The sequence below is a fragment of the Alosa pseudoharengus genome, unplaced genomic scaffold (assembly GCF_046254945.1).
Source record: "Alosa pseudoharengus isolate Yale_2024_CS ecotype anadromous, Long Island Sound unplaced genomic scaffold, YU_APseudo_1.1 YU_APseudo_1.1_scf_2, whole genome shotgun sequence".
NCBI classification, from domain to species: domain Eukaryota; kingdom Metazoa; phylum Chordata; class Actinopteri; order Clupeiformes; family Clupeidae; genus Alosa; species Alosa pseudoharengus.
The window spans coordinates 21542895-21565447 of NW_027468663.1; the positions used below are offsets into that span (position 1 = coordinate 21542895).

Consider the following 22553-nt stretch of genomic DNA (forward strand, 5'->3'; position numbering starts at 1 on the left):
TCATACAAGTTATCAGCATTAATGTTGGTGTAATATGCATATGATTTTAGACAAGGCAATCAGATGGATTACTGCTCACTGGAGAGTTAAACACTGCAAAGCTTTAGCTTCTGACCTCTTGCCCTGATCTAGGGTTAAAAGCCAGAGTTGGGCCCCGCCTACAAGCTGTATGGATTTTACTGATTGGTCGCCACACTATAATGACAGCACGACCCTCCCCCTCGTGTTCGAGTACTGACAGCTCGCGCAATCCGACGTTTGTGTTTGCTACGAAGCACATTAGGCTATGCAGAATGGAAACGATTGATTTTAACAGCTTGTCCTGACGGTCCTCCCTACGCTACACGCAATCCGGAAAGCTAGACAGTGCAGCCATGGAGTTCACGTAAGTGTTTACTTTTTTCGTCGGGATGGGAAAAGACAAGGGAGCATCTCCACCGTGTTTTTTTCCACAGTTGATGTGGATGATGCCAAGACTATAGTTTTAAACTGTCAAGATCCTGATCCCCGAGGATCATCTCCAGCGAAGTAGTCTTATGCCTCAGTAGGCTAATCATCATGTGTCGTTCGTAGTGTGTGAACTTGTAACGAAGCTCTCAAATCAACAGGAAATCACAACAGTTTCGTTGAAGTTCTACAAAAATGCGTCAGTCTTTTCTCTCGTGCAACAAGGTTTCGGTGCTGAAACATCAATGCTTCTCAGATAAAATAATAATAATAACGGATCCCTAAGGGACAACCTAGTTGGTAACCATGCCAGCTTTTTGCGTATGAGGTTAGCTTACATGATTGGATCCTTCGGAGTGGGTAGCCTACAATTAAACGCACATCACAACAAGTTGTCCATTTAAACATGAAGTGCACATTAGTAACTAACAGCCACATACTGACATCGATAGCCTTCCTTTTTCATTTATTTGATAGCCTACATTTAGCCTAACAGTTTTTGTGTGTGACAGATAGGCTTCAGCAGCCTTAAAATAAGCTGCGCATCCATTGCCTGATGGTTTCGGTCAGTTACCATCATCAGGCCGACATGCCACCTGTTTGCCTGACTCTTTAAGGAACCCTATAGGCTAACTCACATAATTCTGTAGCCTACAGCTTAGACCTGATTCATGTAACCTTCAATTCTACTCAGTGAATAGTAGGCTATGGTAGAAATCGCACCATTTTGCCGTCAGTGTCAGGAGAACAATTCCAGAATGATTGTTGCTGAATACATACATTTGTTCTCAGACCAGACACTGTTGAATATTGTGCGCCAATTCCCTCTGGTGTTGCTTTCAATGACGTTATCTTTGTGCACAGACTACAACTGACGCCCACACAGGGAGACAGTCCTCTGAGATATGGAGAGAGCAGATTGTGTGTTTCTGGGTTCAGAGAGGAAGAGGGCCTGTGTGGGGTGAGTGTGTGTGGGGTGGGGGTGGGGGGCATTATTGATTGCAGATGCATGCTATCTGAGGAGAGCCCTGACGTGAAGGCAATTCAAGATATCTTTGTCAAGCCTCCTACATACGTGCTTGGCTTTGCATTCACAGTCCTCACAACACACGAGTGCAACCCATTTCCACTGACGGTGAATCACTGTTTCTTCAAATGACATTAGCAGTATGGCTTCTTTATTTGTAATGATTCTTTACATGGTCTTCATTCACAGAATACCGAACAGTATGCTTGTGAAGCATGTTGTGCTTCAGAGTGCAACAGCTCACTTATCAACATTCTGTTACCACTACACAGGAAAGAGACAAGATTGCCCTCATTTTTTCATTTGCACGTGTGGTGGAGAGCTGAGAGCATATTTTTAGTACCATGCATAATATGAGCATGTGCTACATCCTCATGTTGGGGCCTCTTCACTCGAGATGCCTCCATGGTCTCGTGGGGGCTGAGAGAGACAGCAGAGGTCTCAGTGTCAATCGATGCAACAACAGAAGAGCCGCCCTGAGATGTAACCACTTAAAGGAGTGAGAAAGAATCACATCAGTTCACATAGCAGCAAACGTGAAACAAATCTGAAATGCTGCAGTTAACAGTACAAAGGTTTGCCAGTGTTTGCACAGCAGTACCACATCTGTACAAATGGCATGTGTTCTTAAGTTGTGGTTTAGTATTAGAGTAATTAAATGTACATAATAAGCCTATAAACATTTATCACACATAACTGGATAACCTGCCCTCCACCATAAACAAATGCTGCATAATGAATGTAATTAACATTTAAAGTTAATTTAGACATTTGATGTTGTGCAGGGTTTTTGTTCACCACACATTATATTGCTACAGTTTAATTATAAAAGACTTTATTGGGTCCAGACATCAACTGTTTGGTGACCACAAAAATATAACTGGCAGCTCATAAAGCCACTGAAGCTTCACTAATGTTGGCACAGGCAAGATGTTATGAATGAAGATTTTGCGGATGACCTCTCTGTTGGTCAGTAATAGATGTACAGTAATAGTCCTCAGCAACAGTAGCTGGATGACATCTCTGTTGGTCAGTAATAGATGTACAGTAAAATAGTCCTCAGCAACAGTAGCTGGATGACATCTCTGTTGGTCAGTAATAGATGTAATAGTCCTCAGCAACAGTAGCTGGATGGCATCTCTGTTGGTTAGTAATAGATGTAATAGTCCTCAGCAACAGTAGCTGGATGACATCTCTGTTGGTCAGTAATAGATGTACAGTAATAGTCCTCAGCAACAGTAGCTGGATGACATCTCTGGTTGTCAGTAATAGATGTAATAGTCCTCAGCAACAGTAGCTGGATGGCATCTCTGTTGGTCAGTAATAGATGTAATAGTCCTCAGCAACAGTAGCTGGATGGCATCTCTGTTGGTCAGTAATAGATGTAATAGTCCTCAGCAACAGTAGCTGGATGACCTCTCTGTTGGTCAGTAATAGATGTACAGTAATAGTCCTCAGCAACAGTAGCTGGATGACATCTCTGTTTGTCAGTAATAGATGTAATAGTCCTCAGCAACAGTAGCTGGATGGCATCTCTGTTGGTCAGTAATAGATGTAATAGTCCTCAGCAACAGTAGCTGGATGGCATCTCCGTTGGTCAGTAATAGATGTAATAGTCCTCAGCAACAGTAGCTGGATGACATCTCTGTTGGTCAGTAATAGATGTAATAGTCCTCAGCAACAGTAGCTGGATGACATCTCTGTTGGTCAGTAATAGATGTACAGTAATAGTCCTCAGCAACAGTAGCTGGATGACATCTCTGTTGGTCAGTAATAGATGTAATAGTCCTCAGCAACAGTAGCTGGATGACCTCTCTGTTGGTCAGTAATAGATGTACAGTAATAGTCCTCAGCAACAGTAGCTGGATGACATCTCTGTTGGTCAGTAATAGATGTAATAGTCCTCAGCAACAGTAGCTGGATGGCATCTCTGTTGGTCAGTAATAGATGTAATAGTCCTCAGCAACCTCAGCAACAGTAGCTGGATGGCATCTCTGTTGGTCAGTAATAGATGTAATAGTCCTCAGCAACAGTAGCTGGATGACCTCTCTGTTGGTCAGTAATAGATGTACAGTAATAGTCCTCAGCAACAGTAGCTGGATGACATCTCTGTTGGTCAGTAATAGATGTAATAGTCCTCAGCAACAGTAGCTGGATGGCATCTCTGTTGGTCAGTAATAGATGTAATAGTCCTCAGCAACAGTAGCTGGATGGCATCTCCGTTGGTCAGTAATAGATGTAATAGTCCTCAGCAACAGTAGCTGGATGACATCTCTGTTGGTCAGTAATAGATGTAATAGTCCTCGTCAGTAATAGATGTACAGTAATAGTCCTCAGCAACAGTAGCTGGATGACATCTCTGTTGGTCAGTAATAGATGTACAGTAATAGTCCTCAGCAACAGTAGCTGGATGGCATCTCTGTTGGTCAGTAATAGATGTAATAGTCCTCAGCAACAGTAGCTGGATGGCATCTCTGTTGGTCAGTAATAGATGTAATAGTCCTCAGCAACAGTAGGACAGCTGGGGGAAAATGAACACAGTTCCCTAAGATGAGGTCACCACCAGAACAGTCGATGCCATCGCCACTAGAGACCAGTCTTTGTGTGCCTCTCCCTCCGTTCATCTGAATGGTTAATCTGTCCTCGTGTGACAATGGCTTGACCATAGCTGTATTTGATCATGGCCTTACATAGACGTCTGTAGTCATCTTCTTTTCAGTTCATAATCACAGTTGATCATACATATACTGCAGTATGACGGGAAGAAATGCATCTCATCCTGCATCTCATCCTTCTGTAGCCTACACTGTTAATGTGATGCATTGGGTCTTTATATCTGGAAGGTCTTTATACAAGATTGTGGAAGCACACATGTGCTGGAGGCTACAGGGACTGGGGGGAGGGGACTCATGGGACCACAGAGCAGTCCGCCACCATAATCCTCTATCACTGAACATATAGATCTGCTGATGAGAAGTGTGTGCGTGTGTGTGAACAGAAGGCTTGCGACATGGAAAGCTTGCAGAGAAATTTTTTATTTTTCCTTTGTATGCAGATCTTTAACCCCCCCCCCTCATCCAACATCCATGTGATTGATGCTGGTAGTGCTTAGTTGGGGGAGTGTCTGCATAATGTTGAGCAGAAGCCACCCTCACCAACCTGCAGACAGACAGAAAAACCACTGGCTTGGATCATTTGATAGACAAATAACAGGCATGCATGGATGACTGGGTCTGCTTCTAATGTACAGCAAATTGTCTGTAATGGCCCCCTGCTGTGTCCTGAATTTAAAAGTGATTTATGTAGTAGCTTTACTACTGGCCCCATCTCTACAACTATCCTGTTTGGTTGTATATCTGGATTCATTCCTATTTTAGTGTTGTGTATTTCTATAGGGTAATTATTGATATGGAAGAACAAGCACGTTATTGGTCTGTCCCCCTTTAAGTTAATTTGTTCATGTTTTTCGTCTCAGTGCAAACTGTAGACCAGGTGTTGCTTTGTCCATTTGAGCTGATGGGGATCCTTGGTAATGATGGTGATTTCAGAGCAGAGTGTGAGCCCCTGCTGTTTGGGAAAAGGGAAAGGCAGGCAAACGCTTCACATGCTCCCCACTTGCACCTGTCTGGACTGGTGACACATGCACAATATAATTCATTCACTTCTGAAGGACTGCAATCAGATTCTCCCTTGGTTGCGTAATGGTAACTTGTAGCCCTGCAATGTGTTACCTTGTCATAAACATTAAGCTGTATAGTTCATGTAAGCTGAGATTTTAGATTGTTGCTATCTGGATTGTTTACTTAGTGTGACAGTTAAAATAAAGTTGAATTGAAAAGTGTCCCAATCTCTCATAAAAGTACTGGCCTGTCATCCTCCCCTACGTGTCACTGCAGATTTTTGCAGTGTGTGATTTTGTGTGAGTGTCAGCTCCTGGAAGAGGAATTTGAAGAGGAAATGCGTGTGTCTTTGTGTGGTTCTAAAGATGTGTGAGGTGAGGTCATTTGTGGTGTGTGTGTTTGTGTGTGTGTGTGTGTGTGTGTGTCTGTGTGAGTACAGGGCAGAGGCTCAGACTGTGCTCCGTAACTCTGGGCTGAGCTGTTTGCAGCCTCTGGGGCGTGTATGGTCCCTCATAAGGAGGCCATTAAGGAGGCGGTCAGGATTCCGCTTCCCCATCCAGGGCCTCTCTCTCAACCCCCAGGAGCATCCAGCCTCCCGGCCCAAGGCCAGCACTCGGATTTCATGTGTGTGTGCAGCCTCCGTCAGATGGGACACAGTTGCATGTGCACTGCAGCCATGTGACCAGACCACTGTCATGTTTGATAGCCCCTGTGTGACATTTCAGCAATGCACCGATGTCACTCATAGCACAGGGTCCCCACCCACCCCCACTCCCACTCCCCCAGACACTCACCTCTTGTTTATGTTAACAGTGGTCAGCGGTTGGCCAGCATCATCATTGTAGTTGTTGTCATCCAGTTTGTGTGACCGTGGCCAAGGCCTGGGTGAAGCAAAATAGCTGACCTCAGTGCTCTAGAATCTGCTGTAGCGCTGGAGAGTAAGCCTAGCATAGCGATACAGGACCGTATACTAGTCACACCTATTAAGACAACTGCAGACCTATGAAGGCTACATCTGGACTTATATAGAGAGGGTGAGTACATATGTTATGTTCTGTCGTAATGCCTTGCATCATAAGTAAAAACAGATGCACAGCAATCGGAATGAAGTATACTGGGCCAAGCAACTGGACAGAGCCAGTTGCTTGGCCCAGTATACTTCATGGCGGAAGAGTGTTTCAATGACATTCAACAGATTATTTTACACTGTCTGTTATATGAGTGTGTGTGTGTGTGTGTGTGACGTGCAAAAAAGTCAGCTTGTCAGCTTTTCTCACAGTTAAACTGCAAGGTGTGGAATTGCCCTATTTGCTGTTCTGTGTCAGAGATCTAAATCTAGCATATCTTGTCGTTTGGATATGTGCTCTTTGTGAAATAGACTGTCATTTTAGAGTCTGTTCCATTTCCTGCCATCCATCTGAATGTATGTTATTATTGAGTGCCTGTTGTTGTTGAGTGCTGTAATTGAAGTGGCTCCACCATTGTCCATGGCTCAGCTGTACACCAGTGGGCTGGAGAGCAGACTGTTTAGACTACAAAGCGTTTTTTTCTCTTAAGCTTACTATGTTCTTTTTATTCTCGATCTCCCTTTCTTGCGGTCACCTTCTTACTTGAGGGCTAGATAGGGGCTGCAGATAGCCCTCCTGTACTAGATACGGCTGCAGACAGCCCTCCTGTACTAGATAGGGCTGCAGATAGCCCTCCTGTACTAGATAGGGCTGCAGACAGCCCTCCTGTACTAGATACGGCTGCAGACAGCCCTCCTGTACTTCCCTCTAACTGACTGAGCGCTGATGTAATAGTCAATCTGGCGTCTGGAGGGAGGAGAGGAGGGGAGGGGAATGGAGGAGCCTCAGGGACGGCGTCCTCACTGGAGTTCTGTCTGGCTCAATCAGCAGAGGGAGACGAGTGACCTTGGACTGGTGATAATTAGCGCATATCTCAACTGTGAGGTCATACAATGTTGTGCTTTATTCTGTTCTGTGAATGGCTGCTCCTACTGCCCCCACAGACGTGTGCAGTCCCTTTGCACAATGTGGAAATGGCCTCCTCACAAAGCCTGGGCATGCTCAATCAGTCATCACTGTGCATGTTTTGAAAACAGCAGATTTGTCACCCAATTTGTGCCCGGGACCGAGGGAGGAAGTAATTAATGAGGACAGTGAGCCCATTATCACAAATCAATGTAATCCTAGTTGATAAACTCAGATCATTCTAAAAGTGCCCCATACATCCTCTCTGTGTATGCTAAAGGGGACATTCATGTCTCTTATGACATACATTTGTTTTTCTACTCTAGGAGTCTCTCAAAAGTACCATATTTCTTATGTATGACAAAGATTATAAATCTCCATTGTTCTAGGTTATAATAGGAGGCCATTGCTTCACATTTGCAGAAGGGATGTCTCAAGGAAATGGACTGGAATATTTTCAATATGACAGACTTTGTGCTCAGCTGCCACAGGCTATGAAATATGGAAGGCAAAACCATGTCCTGTTTCCTTGGCCAGCATGAAAGTGGCCACCAAGTCACTAATTGATATTCCATGCTTTTGGAACCCATGTTCTGGGGTGATTTGTATGCATTTGGAACCCATGTTCTGGGGTGATTTGCATGCTTTTGGACCCCATGATCTGGGGTGATTTGCATGCTTTTGGACCCCATGTTCTGGGGTGATTTGCCTGCTTTTGGAGGCCATATTCTGGGGTGATTTGCATGCTTTTGGAGGCCATATTCTGTGGTGATTTGCATGCTTTTGGAGGCCATATTCTGGGGTGATTTGCATGCTTGCGTGTCTTCTCATGCATTCTCTTGCAAAAAGACATTCAGCTGTGTTTGTGCAATCAGACACCTGTTACTGTTACCATGTTACCATGTTATAGAGCTTATTGCCTCTGGCGTCTGGTCAGGGTCTGGTTTAGTGAGTTTCAGCTCCAGTGTGAGCTGTCACAACAGACAAAACATCATGTCACAGACACAGTCAGCCAGATTGTTTTGGTATCGTTTGTCTGAAAATAAATTGTTGGTGCTTTAAGGGAGTATTATTATGTGGCCTGGTGGTGATTGCTGGTGGATGACTTTTCTTTTGGATAGCCATTTGTTTTGGATAGCCATTTGTTTTGGATAGCCATTTGTTTTGGATAGCCATTTGTTTTGCTATGACTTTTCTTTTGGATAGCCATTTGTTTTGGATAGACATTTGTTTTGGTTAGCCATTTGTTTTGCTATGACTTTTCTTTTGGATAGCCATTTGTTTTGGTTAGCCATTTGTTTTGCTATGACTTTTCTTTTGGATAGCCATTTGTTTTGGATAGCCATTTGTTTTGCTATGACTTTTCTTTTGGATAGCCATTTGTTTTGGATAGACATTTGTTTTTGATAGCCATTTGTTTTGCTATGACTTTTCTTTTGGATAGCCATTTGTTTTGGATAGGATTTCTTTTGTTTCTCAATGGAGTGGCACTTACATACTGATGTGCTTCACCCTCTGTTGTAATGACTGTAATGGGTTATTGGAGGTCTGTCTAGAGCTAATGCTCTAGGTGCAGGAGACTTATTGATCCAGACAAGATTGTTGAGTAGAAAGAGGGCTGTGGATGATTCAAAAGGCAGAAGAGTAGAGAGGGATGCATTACGTGTGTCTCACTGTGCTGCTAACAGTCATTTTCTGTTTGCTTAGTTGCCATTCTCTAGTTGTTTTGCTCCCTCTGCTCTTCACAGTTTTAGTTCCTAGGTTGTGTACTCATAGTTTGGCTTTGTGTTCAGAAGTGGGGGCTGTGTGTGTGTGTCTGTGTGTGTGTGCATGTGTGTTTCCCTGGCAGCAGTGCAGTGAGTCAGCAAGACGCTGCTTTGCTGACAGCCACTGGTCCCCCTCCCTCTATCTCTCTGTGTCTCCTGCATCTTTTCCCTGTCTAATCCTTCTCTCTCTCATCCCACTGGCTGGCCCCTAATCTACGTAAGCTGATGCCCGCCCTCTCGCTCCAAATCTCAGCGCTTCGCCACCGCTGCTGCTGCTGCTGCTGCATCTCAGTCCCAGAATGCACTGCAGGTATGCTGTAATGAGCATTGACAGGGAGGGAGGGGTGAGAGTGGGAGAGTGGGAGAGTGGGAGAGAGAGAGAGAGAGAGAGAGAGAGAGAGAGAGAGAGAGAGAGAGAGAGAGAGAGAGACTGTGGGGAGGTAGGAAGGGGGGGGGTTGTTGAGCTTCATTTGGCAGGAAACCCAGACACACATGACTCTGCTCCTGCTCCGTCATTAAATCCCCCTCTCCTTTTTGTACCTGACGTGTGCGCTCCTTCGCTCTCTGGCGTAGCCGCGTGTGAATCAGCTGCTGCCTTCACCATGACCCGTGCTGGCCCTTCTCCTGCCGAGCGAATGTGGGCTGCTGTGTTCCGAGGATGACCGGGAGCTGGTAGGGCTCTGTTGAATGCCTGTGCACCGCAGGGGCCACAACCTCTACTCGGTGCGTTGCATCCATGCTATTGCTGTTATGTTTCCTGAGCCGACGTCAGTTCGGTTGTGGAAGATTATTTTTGAAAATATTGCACGAGTGACGAGTTACAATGCTGTTTGCTGATATCGTATCTGCATTTGTATTGCATACTGTGACTTATACAAGTATTTAGATGACTCATGTTGGTATTGTATGCATTTAATTTATTGGCCTCGGACTGATGGTCTGTGTGTCTAACGATTCAAAAGGTTATGTAATTATGGTTCTGAGTTTTCTGTGACAACATTTTTATTTGAGAATGAAGATGGAGTGTTTTTTAGGATCCCCTAGCTGTCTTACGTAAATATTATGTAATCAATTCTGTCTACGTCTGAATGAGAAATATGGTGGTGGCAGAGTAGCATCCCACTCATCCAGGGCAGGGTGGAGTTCATCTCATCTGCTCATCCTTGACAAGCTGTTTATAACATATGCTGTTCCTCACAAGTGATACAGGAAGACCTATTCACCTTTTTCTATTTTTATTTTCTTACTTATTATTTCAAGCAATTATGTTTTTTTTTGTTGGAATCTCTTTTTTCTCCTTTTCATTTTCTTCTGTAGTTTGTTTATGTTTTCTGTAAATGTGGTTGCACGTCTTTGCTCTGGTCCTTGGATGTACTGCTGTAGCTGTCTTATCCCAGGAAATGAAAACATGCCAGGGCTTTACATATGATCCTCTTGTCACTGAAGGTATTTCAATATTCAATCTGTCAGTGAGTCCAACTAAGCCACCTGCAATGCACACAACCACCTGTTGAGGCACTACTGTACACCTCAACTTATGTAATGATTTGGTCAGTGCCAAAACTGTCATGAGGCACAGTAACTTTTTTATGTGCCTTTTATATATGTCCCTATTCATGTTTTCTAAGTGACCAGCAACTATTAACACATGTTTTGTTTAAGGTAGATAAAAGTTGTAGTTATAAAAATGCATTTATCATAAATAAGTTGTTCAGATGATGCATTAGGTGTAAAAAAAAAGATTGTGTTTCTATGAAATCTAACTAGTCTAGGATACTTACAGTAAGTAGAGAGAGCAGCCACAGGGTCAAGGGTCTTGTCACGTGGCTCTGTAGGTCCAGAGGTCACACGATGACTGAACCCTCTGTTGCTATGGCAACGGCACCTTCTCTCGTTGAGAGATCTTTCAGAACATCGCTCCAGCCCCTGGGGATTCTCCCTCAGCGCTGTCTGTGTCCTGTATCTGGGCCTCGCCCTGACCTGAGCAGGCCGGGTGACACACATCGATGTGCTGCAGATGCCAAATGTCCTCCCTCTCTCTCTCTCTCACACGGCAGAGTTCTGAAAATGCAACTGATTCCTGAAAATGCAACTGCAGTGGGGAAGATGCGCAAAGAAATCGCTGAGCTCTTTCTGCACATGATTACTGTTGCGTCTCTCCATCTTTTAGTGTTTCATGTGTGGAATGAGAAGTAGGGGCTCAGGATGAGGGAGCAGGGGTGATGGAGGAGTAGCACAGCACAAAGGTGAATGCTCAAGACACTGTAGGCCTGTCCAACGTCTTGTCCAAGTGTTAGTCAATAGAAGGCTCACCAATGATTGATTATGATACCGACCTTATTACATAGAGAAATGTTATACTTGTCTCATCTTACTGAAATAGTATTCCTATTTAAATAAATAGCTGGGCCACAATCTTACATTCATTCATAGCAGTTCTATGGATAAAGGACTTGGGCTACTAGTACCTGGATGTGCAGGTTCCAAGTAGGACATGTATGTATGCATTGAATTATTCATTATGTTGAAGTTGCTTAGAATAGAACACTATGCTGTGGTTGCCCTCATATCACCGAATACTTGCTCAGGTTTTTGATGCATTTGTAGAGCACTGAGCAGGGCCAGTTGAAGTGTCCTGAATGTGATGTTTTTTGGTAACATTATGCACATTGTGTATATCATGGGATGCTGTTTATTCCATCAAATATTTATCACTGAAAGTGCTTTTTCAGAATCCTCTGGGACGCCAGCTAAAAGCTTGGGAAGAAAACAAGAATGCTATGGTGGTTTATGAAATGATATTGTTTGGTTTGGTGGATGTAACCCTTCTCTGAGAAGAAAAACCCACTGCTCTGAAATGAACTGAGAAATACCCAGGGGACAGGGAGGGGTATAATGTAATCACTTGGCTAGGCAGGTTTGTTTCACATCTTTGAGTTAAGATTTTGACTTTGTCCATGTAGACAAATCTTAATTTAATTCAAACTGCCAGTGTTCTTTATTAATATGAATGGAAGCTCTTGAGAATACATTGGGAATAGGGAACCTACCTTACACACACAACCAGCTGAAAGCGGCTTTTTAGATTCATTTAACTACACACCAGCCAGACATAAATATAAAAGTGCTCAGAACAGCCAGCTGGAGGGAGCTGAAGGGCACTGTTCTGTCCAAAATGAGAAATGGGGCAGATTAGTCCCCATGCAGCAAATGTGCTTATGGAGTCACAGGAGTCCTAGACAGTTCCATTTAGGACAAGACTAATTTCATCATTATATTTGACTGTCTTGCTAATCTACATGGTTAATGTGTCTTGCATTGGTACATTGCTTCTGCCGTCAGCTATCTGAAATTTCTACAAACATCTCACTTGTCGTAAGCTGAAGTTGCGAAGTTGGATCAAAATGCATGAACAAGTTAGAGTGAGTTGCTTCCCAATGATAGATAGATGGATAGATAGATAGAAAGAAAGAAAGAAAGAAAGAAAGAAAGAAAGGGAAAGTCAAATTTACAGTTGCTTAGTACTACAATGGTGCAGATATAACAGTAGGAAAGTACACCAGAAGATAAATAAGTTAAAAAATATATACAAATCTATGAAAAGATTAATATATAAAGTGCAGGATAGTGATCATAAGCTCTAGCTTCTCAGACACCTGCCGTTGTCTCAGCTGTGCTGTGGCGTGAAACACTTGATATTTTGGGGGCATAGACAGGCCTCTTCCTGACAATATAACAGCATGCAGCCTTTTCTCCCCCATTTTGGTAGCACTCAATGGACATGACCGCTCTGGTATTTTCTGGACCAAATTACCGGAAGGCACTCTTGTGTGCTGGTGCCATGACCTAAGTCTGACCTCTCCAAACTCCTTGTTTTCTCCCCTCTTTCTCTGCGCCTGCAAAGCTACAGTGTGACCACTGTGTTTCCCTAAAAGACCGCGGAGTGAAAGAGGGCATTCCAGAGAGCTTGGCCATACCTGTGAAAAGCCTCAATACAATAGCAGCTCACTGAACATTTGAATTAGTCTTAAATAGCATGTAAGATAAGTATTCAAAACTCCAGCCGTCTGTTACAGACTTATGTTTTGAAGCAGTTATATTTTGATCCGATAATGACGTGTTTATATTGTGTGTTGACCATGCTGTGCTGTGCTGTGTCCAGGGTGTGGGCAGAGACACTGCTGGACTCCAGTGCCAGGGCTTTAGGATGGCCAGTGAAGGTGCTGCTACCCTCCCCAGCCCTGTGGTGCGTCAGATTGACAAGCAGTTCCTGATTTGCAGCATATGCCTCGATCGCTACGACAACCCCAAAGTCCTCCCCTGTCTCCACACCTTCTGTGAAAGGTACTCCACCCATCTTGCTCTCCTCAGTCAACTGGATGTACATCCAGCTGCAACTGCAGACTTGTATCCCTCGGACTCGTTTTCCATTCTTTTATGGGATAAAATATCTCTGTTGAAAATATGGAATGTAAGGCTTTTAATAACAAGAAAGCAGTGAATGTGAATGTAGTGAATGTATAGATTTATTGAATATACATAGTTCATCATGAGGTCAGGAGAGAATTTGATTAAATATAAGTGATCATTGAACATAAATGAACATAAATGGTCTGCTTTTCCATTTACTGTACTGAGTCCAGATGTTTATTGCAACTTCCAGAGGTGATTGCAACTTCCACAAAAAATATTTGTCACTGTGCTCAACATTGTTGTTATAGTAATTTTGGAAGCATAACTTTGTTCAAGTTCTGATCTTTATTCCCTTGTAACCAAAAATGGTGCCCCTCACCCCTCCTCTGCCATGTGCTCTGCCCTCAGGTGTCTGCAGAACTACATCCCGGCTCACAGTCTCACACTGTCGTGTCCTGTGTGCCGGCAGACGTCCATCCTGCCAGAGAAGGGCGTGTCCGCGCTGCAGAGCAACTTCTTCATCACCAACCTGATGGACGTCCTGCAGCGCAGCCCCGACAGCAGCAGTGACGAGAGCAGCACCCTCGACAACATCAGTGCTGTGGCCACCGGACAGCCCCTCTCCTGCCCCAACCATGCAGGCAACGTAAGACTGACCCCTCCCCCCTCCCTGACCAACTAATTAGTGCTTTGCTTTTTCACAATCTCAATCTGTCATAGGTCCTATGCTCAGTGCGTTGTAAAGATTACAGGCTGGCCAAGCAACAGTTTAATTTTTTCCATCAGATTCTTTCTATGCTGCTTTTCTTTCCTTTTTTCCACATCAATGATCTGGGGAAAAACACCTTTAGGATTGGTTACAATTCCTTGAAATCATTTCAGGGTTATTCATTACCTCAATGTCCAGGATGTCAGTCACATAAAAGTCTTGAAAAGGGTGGAAGTGTCTGACCTAACTTCTCTAATAGAAGTAGCAGAACGTGAAAATGCACATTTGCTGCTCAGCAGTTTGATGCCGTTTGTGCTGTGTAGAGCAATAAAATGGTTAAACATGTTACTGACAACACAAATGACAAACGGATAATTACCTTGTCCAACTTGTTTGAAGTTGCTTGTTGTCTGTTTGTGGTTGCCAGGTGATGGAGTTCTATTGTCCTCCGTGCGAGACGGCCATGTGCGAGGAGTGCACGAGCGGCGAGCACGCCGAGCACCCCACCGTCCCACTCAAGGACGTGCTGGAGCAGCACAAGGCCTCGCTGCAGGACCAGCTGGACGCTGTCAAGAGCAGGTGAGCCTCAGGGTCACGCACACGTCGCACCACTGCAGGGTGGAGAAAGTCTCGAGTGACCGAATGTACTGAGGCCTGACTGTTGGCTCTCCTTCCTCTCACTGGTCCCCCTCTCTCTCTCTCCCTCCCTCTCTGTGCATCCCCCTCTCTCCTGTCTGCAGGCTCCCTGAGATCGACACGGCCCTGCAGGTTCTCTCAGACATCCTGCAGAAGCTGACCCACCAGAAGGCCTCTATAGAGGAGGACATCCACGCAACGTTTGACGAGCTGCAGAAAACGCTCAACGTGCGCAAGAGCGTGCTTCTCATGGAGCTGGAGGTCAACTATGGGCTCAAACAGAAGGTCAGTGGTAGCTGAATGTTGTATGCAGTGTCAAAGTTATTATTGGGTTTAGTCAGTAGCTATCCAGCATGGCATTCTTCTACTGTTATGTCATGCTCACAGGTCTGTTCCAAGCATATGAATTTGTGCTCCCTTGAGGAATGTCACTGCCAACTGTGATCTCATAGTCTTGTTAGTTATTGATCAATCATGGCAGTTCTGAAAATTGGTTTACATCAGCTAAATGATCTTCAGCACTTAGCTCTCCTCTGAAATGGTATTCACATGTCTCTTTTTGAATGAGAGAACACACTGACATGTATTTTTGGGCACTGATGCAAAGTGACAAAAGTGTTGAAGGAGCAAGAAGAGGAGTTTGAAAGGAATTCTATAACAAACTTTCCATTTCCATGGCACATACCATATGATGTAGTGTTTGTGGTCAGCATCTTTTGAGTGACCCTAATCCACACGGGTCTGAAATAATGAATACCCTTATATTTTTTTTTTTTTAAATCACAGTAACTCTTGAATGTTGTACACATTTCATATCACATTCATCTTGACAGTGTCTCCCCTGCAATCACCTGTGGCTTCTGAGACTGTCATCTACAGTCACGGATTATCTACAAACTCATATTTATCCGAGCCACACCACCATTTTGGCTCCCTGTGTGTCTGTGGCGCAGCTGTTCTGCTAAACAATCAATGTGAAAGTGAATCTGGGAGCTGAGGCCAGCGTGACGTAAGGTGCCAGCCCAGCCACTCACTGTCCCAGTGCGGAGTCCTGGCAGCCTGCTCCCAGTCACATGGTGATGAATCACCCGGGAGAGGGTGTGCCTGCCTGCCAGCCAGCGAGGGCTTTTATGGTCCTCTTATCTGCACACTTTATATGGCGAGTAAACAGTGACGTGTGTTTGTCTGTGCATGTGCCTGTGCGTGCCTCTGTGAGTGCCTCTGCTGTGCTGCTTTTCAGTCCAGTAACCAGAGCTAGGCTAGCAGGGTCAGGTAGTACTCTATATGGCGTCAGTGGAGGACGAGGATGAAACCAAACAAATTGAGGTGAGTGGTCAGACGTATGGCATTGGAAATGGTTGTCATGGGAAACAGCGAGTTGCTGAGCTACTTTGTTGATCTGACACCGATTAGAGAAATCTATTTAAGAGTATGAATGTGTAATTGTTTTCAGAGTTTAGGCTTCTGTGACCTGTAGTTGGTAAGCATTCACCCAAATTCATGGCAAAAGTGTCCCAAAATGCATAGCCGAACTGTTGTCTACTATGGAAAGAAACTGCAGTGGGTCAAAGTGCAGGGGCCCAGAGCTGTAAATATTTCCCCCAGTGCCCCACTGCTGAAGAGAAAGCATGGTTGTGAATTTACTTTTGCTTTTGTTTTTTTTTGCATGTTACAGTCTTTTATATTCTCACATTCTTTGGTGAAGAATCTGGCCTTGTTTTCGTGGATTTATGAAATGTTGTGTGTCCTGATTGCTTCTCTAAACTCTTCTCTGTTTTAGTAACACCATTAATCTCATCTCAACATCATTCTGAACATCAGTCTGCTGAAGTTTGTTCCGGTGTCCTACCTGCTGTATATATCCTGTAAGGCCGTTTAACAGAGTGATAAGTGTGTGTGTTTTGTGTTTGTGTGTGTGTTGTGTTGTGTTGTGTTGTGGCTGCAGGTACTGCAGGCCCAGCTGGACTCGCTGTTGTCGGGGCAGGAGGGCATCAGCAGCAGCTGCAGCTTCACGGAGCAGGCGCTGAGCCACGGCTCCGAGGCCGAGGTGCTGCTCGTCAAGAAGCAGATGAGCGAGCGCCTGCGCGAGCTGGCCAATCAGGAGCTCCCGCTGCAGCCCGAGGAGAACAACCAGCTGGACTTCCTGGTGGAGACGGAGGGCCTGAAAAAGTCCATCCACAACCTGGGCGCCATCGTCACCACCAACGCTGTCGCTGCGGAAACGGTTGCCACTGGCGACGGTCTGCGGCAGTGTGTGGTTGGGCGCCCCTCCTCCGTCACCGTGACGACCAAGGACAAGGATGGGGAGTTGTGCCAGATGGGCAGCGCGTGCCTGGCGGCGGAGTTGGCGTCTCCGGACGGGGGGCTAGCTGACAGTGGCGAGGTGCTGGACCACAAGAACGGCACCTACGAGTTCCTGTACACGGCGCCGCGTGAAGGCCGCTACACGCTCTCGCTGCGCCTCTACGACCAGCACATCAAGGGCAGCCCCTTCACCATCCGGGCAACCAAGTCCACCGACCTCCTGCTCAACGCCAACGCGGTGGACGGCACTAAGAAGCGCCTGAAGTCGCCGGGCAGCGGGCATGTGAAGCAGCGTGCCATCAAACGGCCTGCCAGCATGTACAGCACGGGCAAGAGGAAAGAGAACCCCATCGAGGATGACCTCATGTTCCGCATCGGTGAGGCTAGCTTTCCCTGTCATGGTTACTTTTGCATTATGGTTTTCACTATAGTGTGTGGAGTCATTATTGTTGCCTGTATTTTGTGTGTGTGTGTGTGTGTGTGTGTGTGTGTGTGTGTGTGTGTGTGTGTGTGAGGCCAGCTTGTGTGTGCGTATGAGGCCAGTGTGTGTGTGCACACGTCCTATTTTGTCCTTGTTTGTTTTTGGGGCTTCAAACGCTTTTAGCATTGACTGAAAGAAGGGATTCAGTCAGTCACCACTGCATAATTGGAAAAGGCAGGAGAATTGTCTTAAGTTAATCATCTTAAGGATTTGGTTTAGAGAAATGCCACTTCTCAAGAATTTGTCAGGTTTCTTAAAGAGATTCAATACAGTCCTTCCCAATAATGATATATATATTTTTCAACAACCCCCTTGTGAGTCACAGATGTTAAGAACTCACTCTGTTAGTGTCAGTGAAATATTTCTCTGTGATTTGGAATTTATATGTGTGTTTTCCAGGTACAAAGGGAAGAAATAAAGGTGAATTTACCAACCTGCAGGGAGTTGCAGCATCCTCACTGGGCAAAGTCTTAATTGCAGACAGCAACAATCAGTGTGTTCAGGTACAAATATATAGTAATATTTGACAAATGTGACCTTAAATGTGAAGCCCTCGGAGATTGTGCGATTATAGTAATTGAATAGAGTAGGCCTTTGCCAATGGGCATTCACAGCTGATGCACCGTGACTCGGCACAAATAGTCTGATTTTCCAGCCCTCAGTAGGTTACCATGGGAACCAAATTTTACAGCAGGAATTCAATTTCCATGCAGAGGGCTGAGTAGATTAGGCTCAATTTGTGTCCTTGGTATGCTGTAACTATATTGTAAATGTCTTGTACTCCATAAGAGGCTATGTGATAATGCTTGTGGTTTTCTATCAGATATTTTCAAATGATGGACTGTTTAAAAGCCGTTTTGGAGTGCGAGGACGGTCACCAGGGCAACTACAGCGACCCACAGGTGTTGCAGTTCACCCAAATGGTGACATCATCATTGCTGACTATGACAACAAGTGGGTCAGCATCTTTTCAAGTGAGGGGAAATTCAAGGTAGGTTTGTCAAGCTCATTATACGTCCAAATAAAATACAGTGGGTTAACTCTTCCAACATGAAAAAACAGAGAAATGCCAACATCTTAAATACTTATCAAAGCCCTCATTTATGGGGTGTTCATGTCATTACGGTATACAAACCGTAGTAAATGTTGTGTGTCATAGTCAACGACAACCTAAGCAACAGTAATCCCCACATACCATAAAATATACTGCTCAATTATCCCCTGGTGTTTAGTGAGCCTTTGTATTGGTTTATAATGAAACATCAATGGTAGAAGTTATGTCATCTGCCTTAATTCTTCATCTGTTTCTTCAGGCAAAAATTGGCTCTGGGAAGCTGATGGGACCTAAGGGTGTGTCCGTAGACCGCAACGGCCACATCATCGTCGTGGACAACAAGGCCTGCTGTGTTTTCATCTTCCAGACCAACGGCAAACTGGTCACCAAGTTTGGAAGCCGTGGCAATGGAGACAAACAGTTTGCAGGTACAGTATAGTCTGAATACATGTTTGGCTGTCTCTTTCTGGTCAAGAATCCAATGACTTATGGAAAAGCATCTCATTTGAACTGAATACTGAAGCCCATTCTCTCCTCTAGGCCCACATTTTGCTGCAGTGAATCAGAACAATGAAATAATTGTGACTGACTTCCACAACCATTCTGTGAAGGTAAGCTATAGAAATACCAGCACACTTTACTCAGACCCACAATCATGCCGGTGTAACAGGGTGTCCCGAATTTCATCATTCCTTATATTTGCAGGTATTTAATCCAGAGGGAGAGTTTCTACTGAAGTTTGGGTCCAATGGTGAAGGAAATGGACAGTTTAATGCCCCTACAGGGGTGGCAGTAGACATCAATGGCAATATCATAGTGGCAGACTGGGGCAACAGCCGGATACAGGTGAGGGTCACTCATCTCAAATGAATTGATTTAGATGGCGAATGCACATGCGTAGCCACATTGGAGCCAGCGGGACCGTTGCCTTCGAGCATAGGAGAATGTAGTGGATATATATATGCCTGTAATATTCATATTTTGATAGACATTATTCACAATCCACTCGGTGCCCATTTTTTTTTTATCCGATTTCCTCTGTCTGGTACTAACGGGTCTCTCTGATGCAGGTGTTTGATGGCAGTGGCTCCTTCCTGTCCTACATCAACACATCGGCGGACCCTCTGTATGGCCCTCAGGGTCTGGCCCTCACCTCTGATGGCCATGTTGTGGTGGCGGACTCTGGGAACCATTGTTTCAAAGTGTACCGCTACCTGCAGTGACTCATGCCTTTCAGCCCTCCATCTCCCACCCACCACCACCACCTTTCCTGTCTATTTGCACTCTGCCAGTAGGACGCCTACGCCGATCCCTCTGCACTCATCCTCCCCCATTTCACCAGGACCCCTGAGGTACCATCTCAGTAGTGTAGGAAGTGCCCTGAGAGAGGTGCCTGGCCTGATGCAGACTGAATGGAAACGTGTGAATGAATTAGACCCTCAAAATATCTGCTACATGCACTAGTGTGGACTCTACAAGGAAAGAGCAGAGCGTTCAACACAGTCTGTCTCCATCTACTGAGCTTTGTAGGCACACTACTGTATGACATTCCCTAGTTATTTTTTGGAGAGAAAATCACTAATAACATCACTTGCTAAGTCTTTAGCCATTCTTGTGTTACAGACCTCCTTCCTTCGATCACCAATGATATCTTCAATCATTTCATTTCTTTACCCCAGACAACAAGGGTGATTGGAAAATTATTTCTCAATTTTGATGCTGCACAAAAGTGATAATAGATGAAAAATGACAAATAGATCATTCAGTAGTGCACACCTAAAATAGGCAGTGAATTTTCTTTTACAATGAGTTACTTCATATTATGTTAACTTGGAGGCTTCCATCTACAAAAATCACATGTAGTTCAGTTATTGTTGAATACTAGTAATGTTGAATTGACAGTGATAGTCACAAGTTAAATATTTTATGTAAGTAAATGTAAATATATTGTCTTTGGTGGCAGAAGAAATATCTGGAAAGTTCTGGAAACCAAAACAGAAGATCTAATGTGGGCCATTTGCAATCCTGTTTTTGTCCATTTCATTATGTTTCACTGCATGCCATTTGTATGGGTGGAGTCTTTCACCATCAAGTTTCTTTTTTTCCAATGCCTGGTTAAGACTGGAAGACACTGGCCCCACCTCAGATAGATAATTTCAGGGGAAGTACAGCATGTTTAAGATGCAAGTGTTGTATTTTGTGGAGAGACTGAACTAGCCACACACCGGTCACATAGGTTGGAGACGTTTGGTGGGTCTCTGTTGTTAAAATGTACAGTAGTGTGCACTTTGATTTAGTTCACATGAAAAAGGGATTGCTATAAGTTTAATATTTCTGTTGCAGGAGAAGGTTGATGTGTGACTGAGCATGTGTGATTGAGTGGTTGTGCACATAACACCATTTGAAATGCAACTGCACTATGCAGCCAGCAAGTGAAGCACTTAATGTAGCTCTTTGTAAGATGCAATGAGCACAAGCTTTCTTTGAGGGGAGCAAGGTTTTTGTGAAGAAGCTGTATAATATGTATAATGTTTGTGATAGAATTTGATTTAAACAAGCAATAGTGGTTTCTTTCATTACTTTATGTGACATAAACAATGAGCTATGACAAGTGTCATGGCTGACAGATTAAAACTGTATTCATTTATTCTTCTGTGGGACTGAAAAAAGGGACACGCTATCACTTCTACTTTTTAAACTGGTATCAGACATGCACTCACCAGCCACTTTATTAGGGTACACCTGTTAAACTGTCCATTAGCACAAATTGTCACGCAATGTATCTCCAGGGTTTACAGAGAATGGTTAGAAGGTCAGAGGAGAACAGCCAGACTGGTTCAAGCTAATACAAAGCCAACAGTAACTCGAATAACCACTTGTTACTACCAAGGTATGCAGAAGAGTATCTCTGAATGCACAACACAAAGAACCTTAAAACAGATGGGCTACAGCATCAGGACCACGTGCCACACCTGACACCTGCTCAGAACATGAAACTGAGGTTACAGCTTGTGCAGGCTCACCAAAATTGGATAATTGAAGATTTTAAAAATGTTGCCTGGTCTCATGAGTCTTGATTTCTGCTGCAACATTCGGATGGTAGGGTCAGAATTTGGCGTAAACTACATGAACACATGGATCCATCCTGCCTGGTATCAATGGTTCAGGCTGGTGGGGGTAGTGTAATGGTGTGGGGGATAGTGTCTTGGCACATTTTGGGCCCTTTACCAGTTGAGCATAGTTTAAATGCCATGGCCTACCTGAGTATTGTTGCCAACCATGTCCATCCCTTTATGACCACCGTGTATCTTCTGATGGATACTTCCAGCAGGATAATGCCCCATGTCAAAGCTCAAGTCATCTCACACTGTTCTTAATGAGCTCTCTAGAGTCGGGTGACTTCCACAGCACCGTTGAGATGTGGTGGAACGGGATTCTCATCAGCCGACAAACGTGCAATGTCAATATGGACCACAATCTCTGAGGAATGTTTCTAGCACCTTGCTGAATTTATGCTACCAATAATGAAGGCAGTTCTAAAGGCAAACGACCTGGTACTGGCAAGGTGTACATAATAAAGTGGTTAGTGAGTGTATTAAGATCATTTAACAGGGTGCAACTGTAGGAAAACATTTTATGTACATTCAGTCTGATTAATTAGGATAAATGAATGTTTCCTATCACAGGAAGTAATGTGAAAACATAGTGTGACAACATTTTGAATGCATACATTGCATGTGTATATTGGTTTTCTGCACAGTAGGATTTTATTTTCTTGTTAAATTATTTATCTCATATGTACATACAGTACAGTGACTATGATGCCAAATGAAAAAGTGCCCACAGAGATGTTGATTATTGCTTTCCCAGTGTTCAGGTCTCAAGTGTGTGTGTTTCATGGAGCTTTTTTTTATTAAGTCCGTGTGATTTGATGCTATTTGTATTTTATCCTATGTGTTTTATTTTTAAGACTTTTTCAAACAACTGTTTGTCACCTATGGTAGAATCGACTTGAACGTTGCACACCTATCCTCACACATGCTTTAAAACACAGCCTTAAAATAATAGGCCTATACATTTTTCACACATTCCAACTTGAGAGTAGTTCTTACTGACACACACG

At 44.2% G+C, this 22553-nt stretch overlaps 1 protein-coding gene across 3 annotated transcripts; it reads left to right on the forward strand.

Annotated features, from left to right (window-relative positions):
• The first annotated feature begins 242 nt into the window (after positions 1 to 242).
• trim2a (tripartite motif containing 2a) lies at positions 243 to 20650 on the forward strand. 3 transcript variants are annotated; one of them, XM_076294174.1, is made up of 12 exons: positions 243 to 385; positions 12996 to 13177; positions 13655 to 13892; positions 14383 to 14534; positions 14696 to 14876; positions 16537 to 17272; positions 17776 to 17879; positions 18200 to 18367; positions 18690 to 18858; positions 18971 to 19041; positions 19136 to 19276; positions 19501 to 20650. In XM_076294174.1, the coding sequence occupies exons 2-12, from the start codon at positions 13041 to 13043 to the stop codon at positions 19651 to 19653; spliced, it is 2250 nt and encodes a 749-aa protein (XP_076150289.1). In that variant the 5' UTR covers positions 243 to 385; positions 12996 to 13040; the 3' UTR covers positions 19654 to 20650. The 3 variants fall into 3 exon arrangements, with proteins under 3 accessions (XP_076150289.1, XP_076150290.1, XP_076150292.1); XM_076294175.1 differs by lacking the exon at positions 243 to 385 and adding an exon at positions 6060 to 6128; XM_076294177.1 differs by lacking the exon at positions 243 to 385 and adding an exon at positions 12557 to 12871.
• The last annotated feature ends 1903 nt before the right edge of the window (positions 20651 to 22553 follow it).

What these genes read in the sequence shown, in the direction of transcription:
- trim2a (XM_076294174.1), top strand. Translation starts at nt 13,041, where the DNA reads ATGGCCAGTGAAGGTGCTGCTACCCTCCCCAGCCCTGTGGTGCGTCAG. An exon ending in TGGAGACAAACAGTTTGCAG is followed by an intron (nt 18,859 to 18,970) that starts GTACAGTATAGT and finishes TCTCTCCTCTAG; the next exon opens with GCCCACATTTTGCTGCAGTG. An exon ending in TCCACAACCATTCTGTGAAG is followed by an intron (nt 19,042 to 19,135) that starts GTAAGCTATAGA and finishes TTATATTTGCAG; the next exon opens with GTATTTAATCCAGAGGGAGA.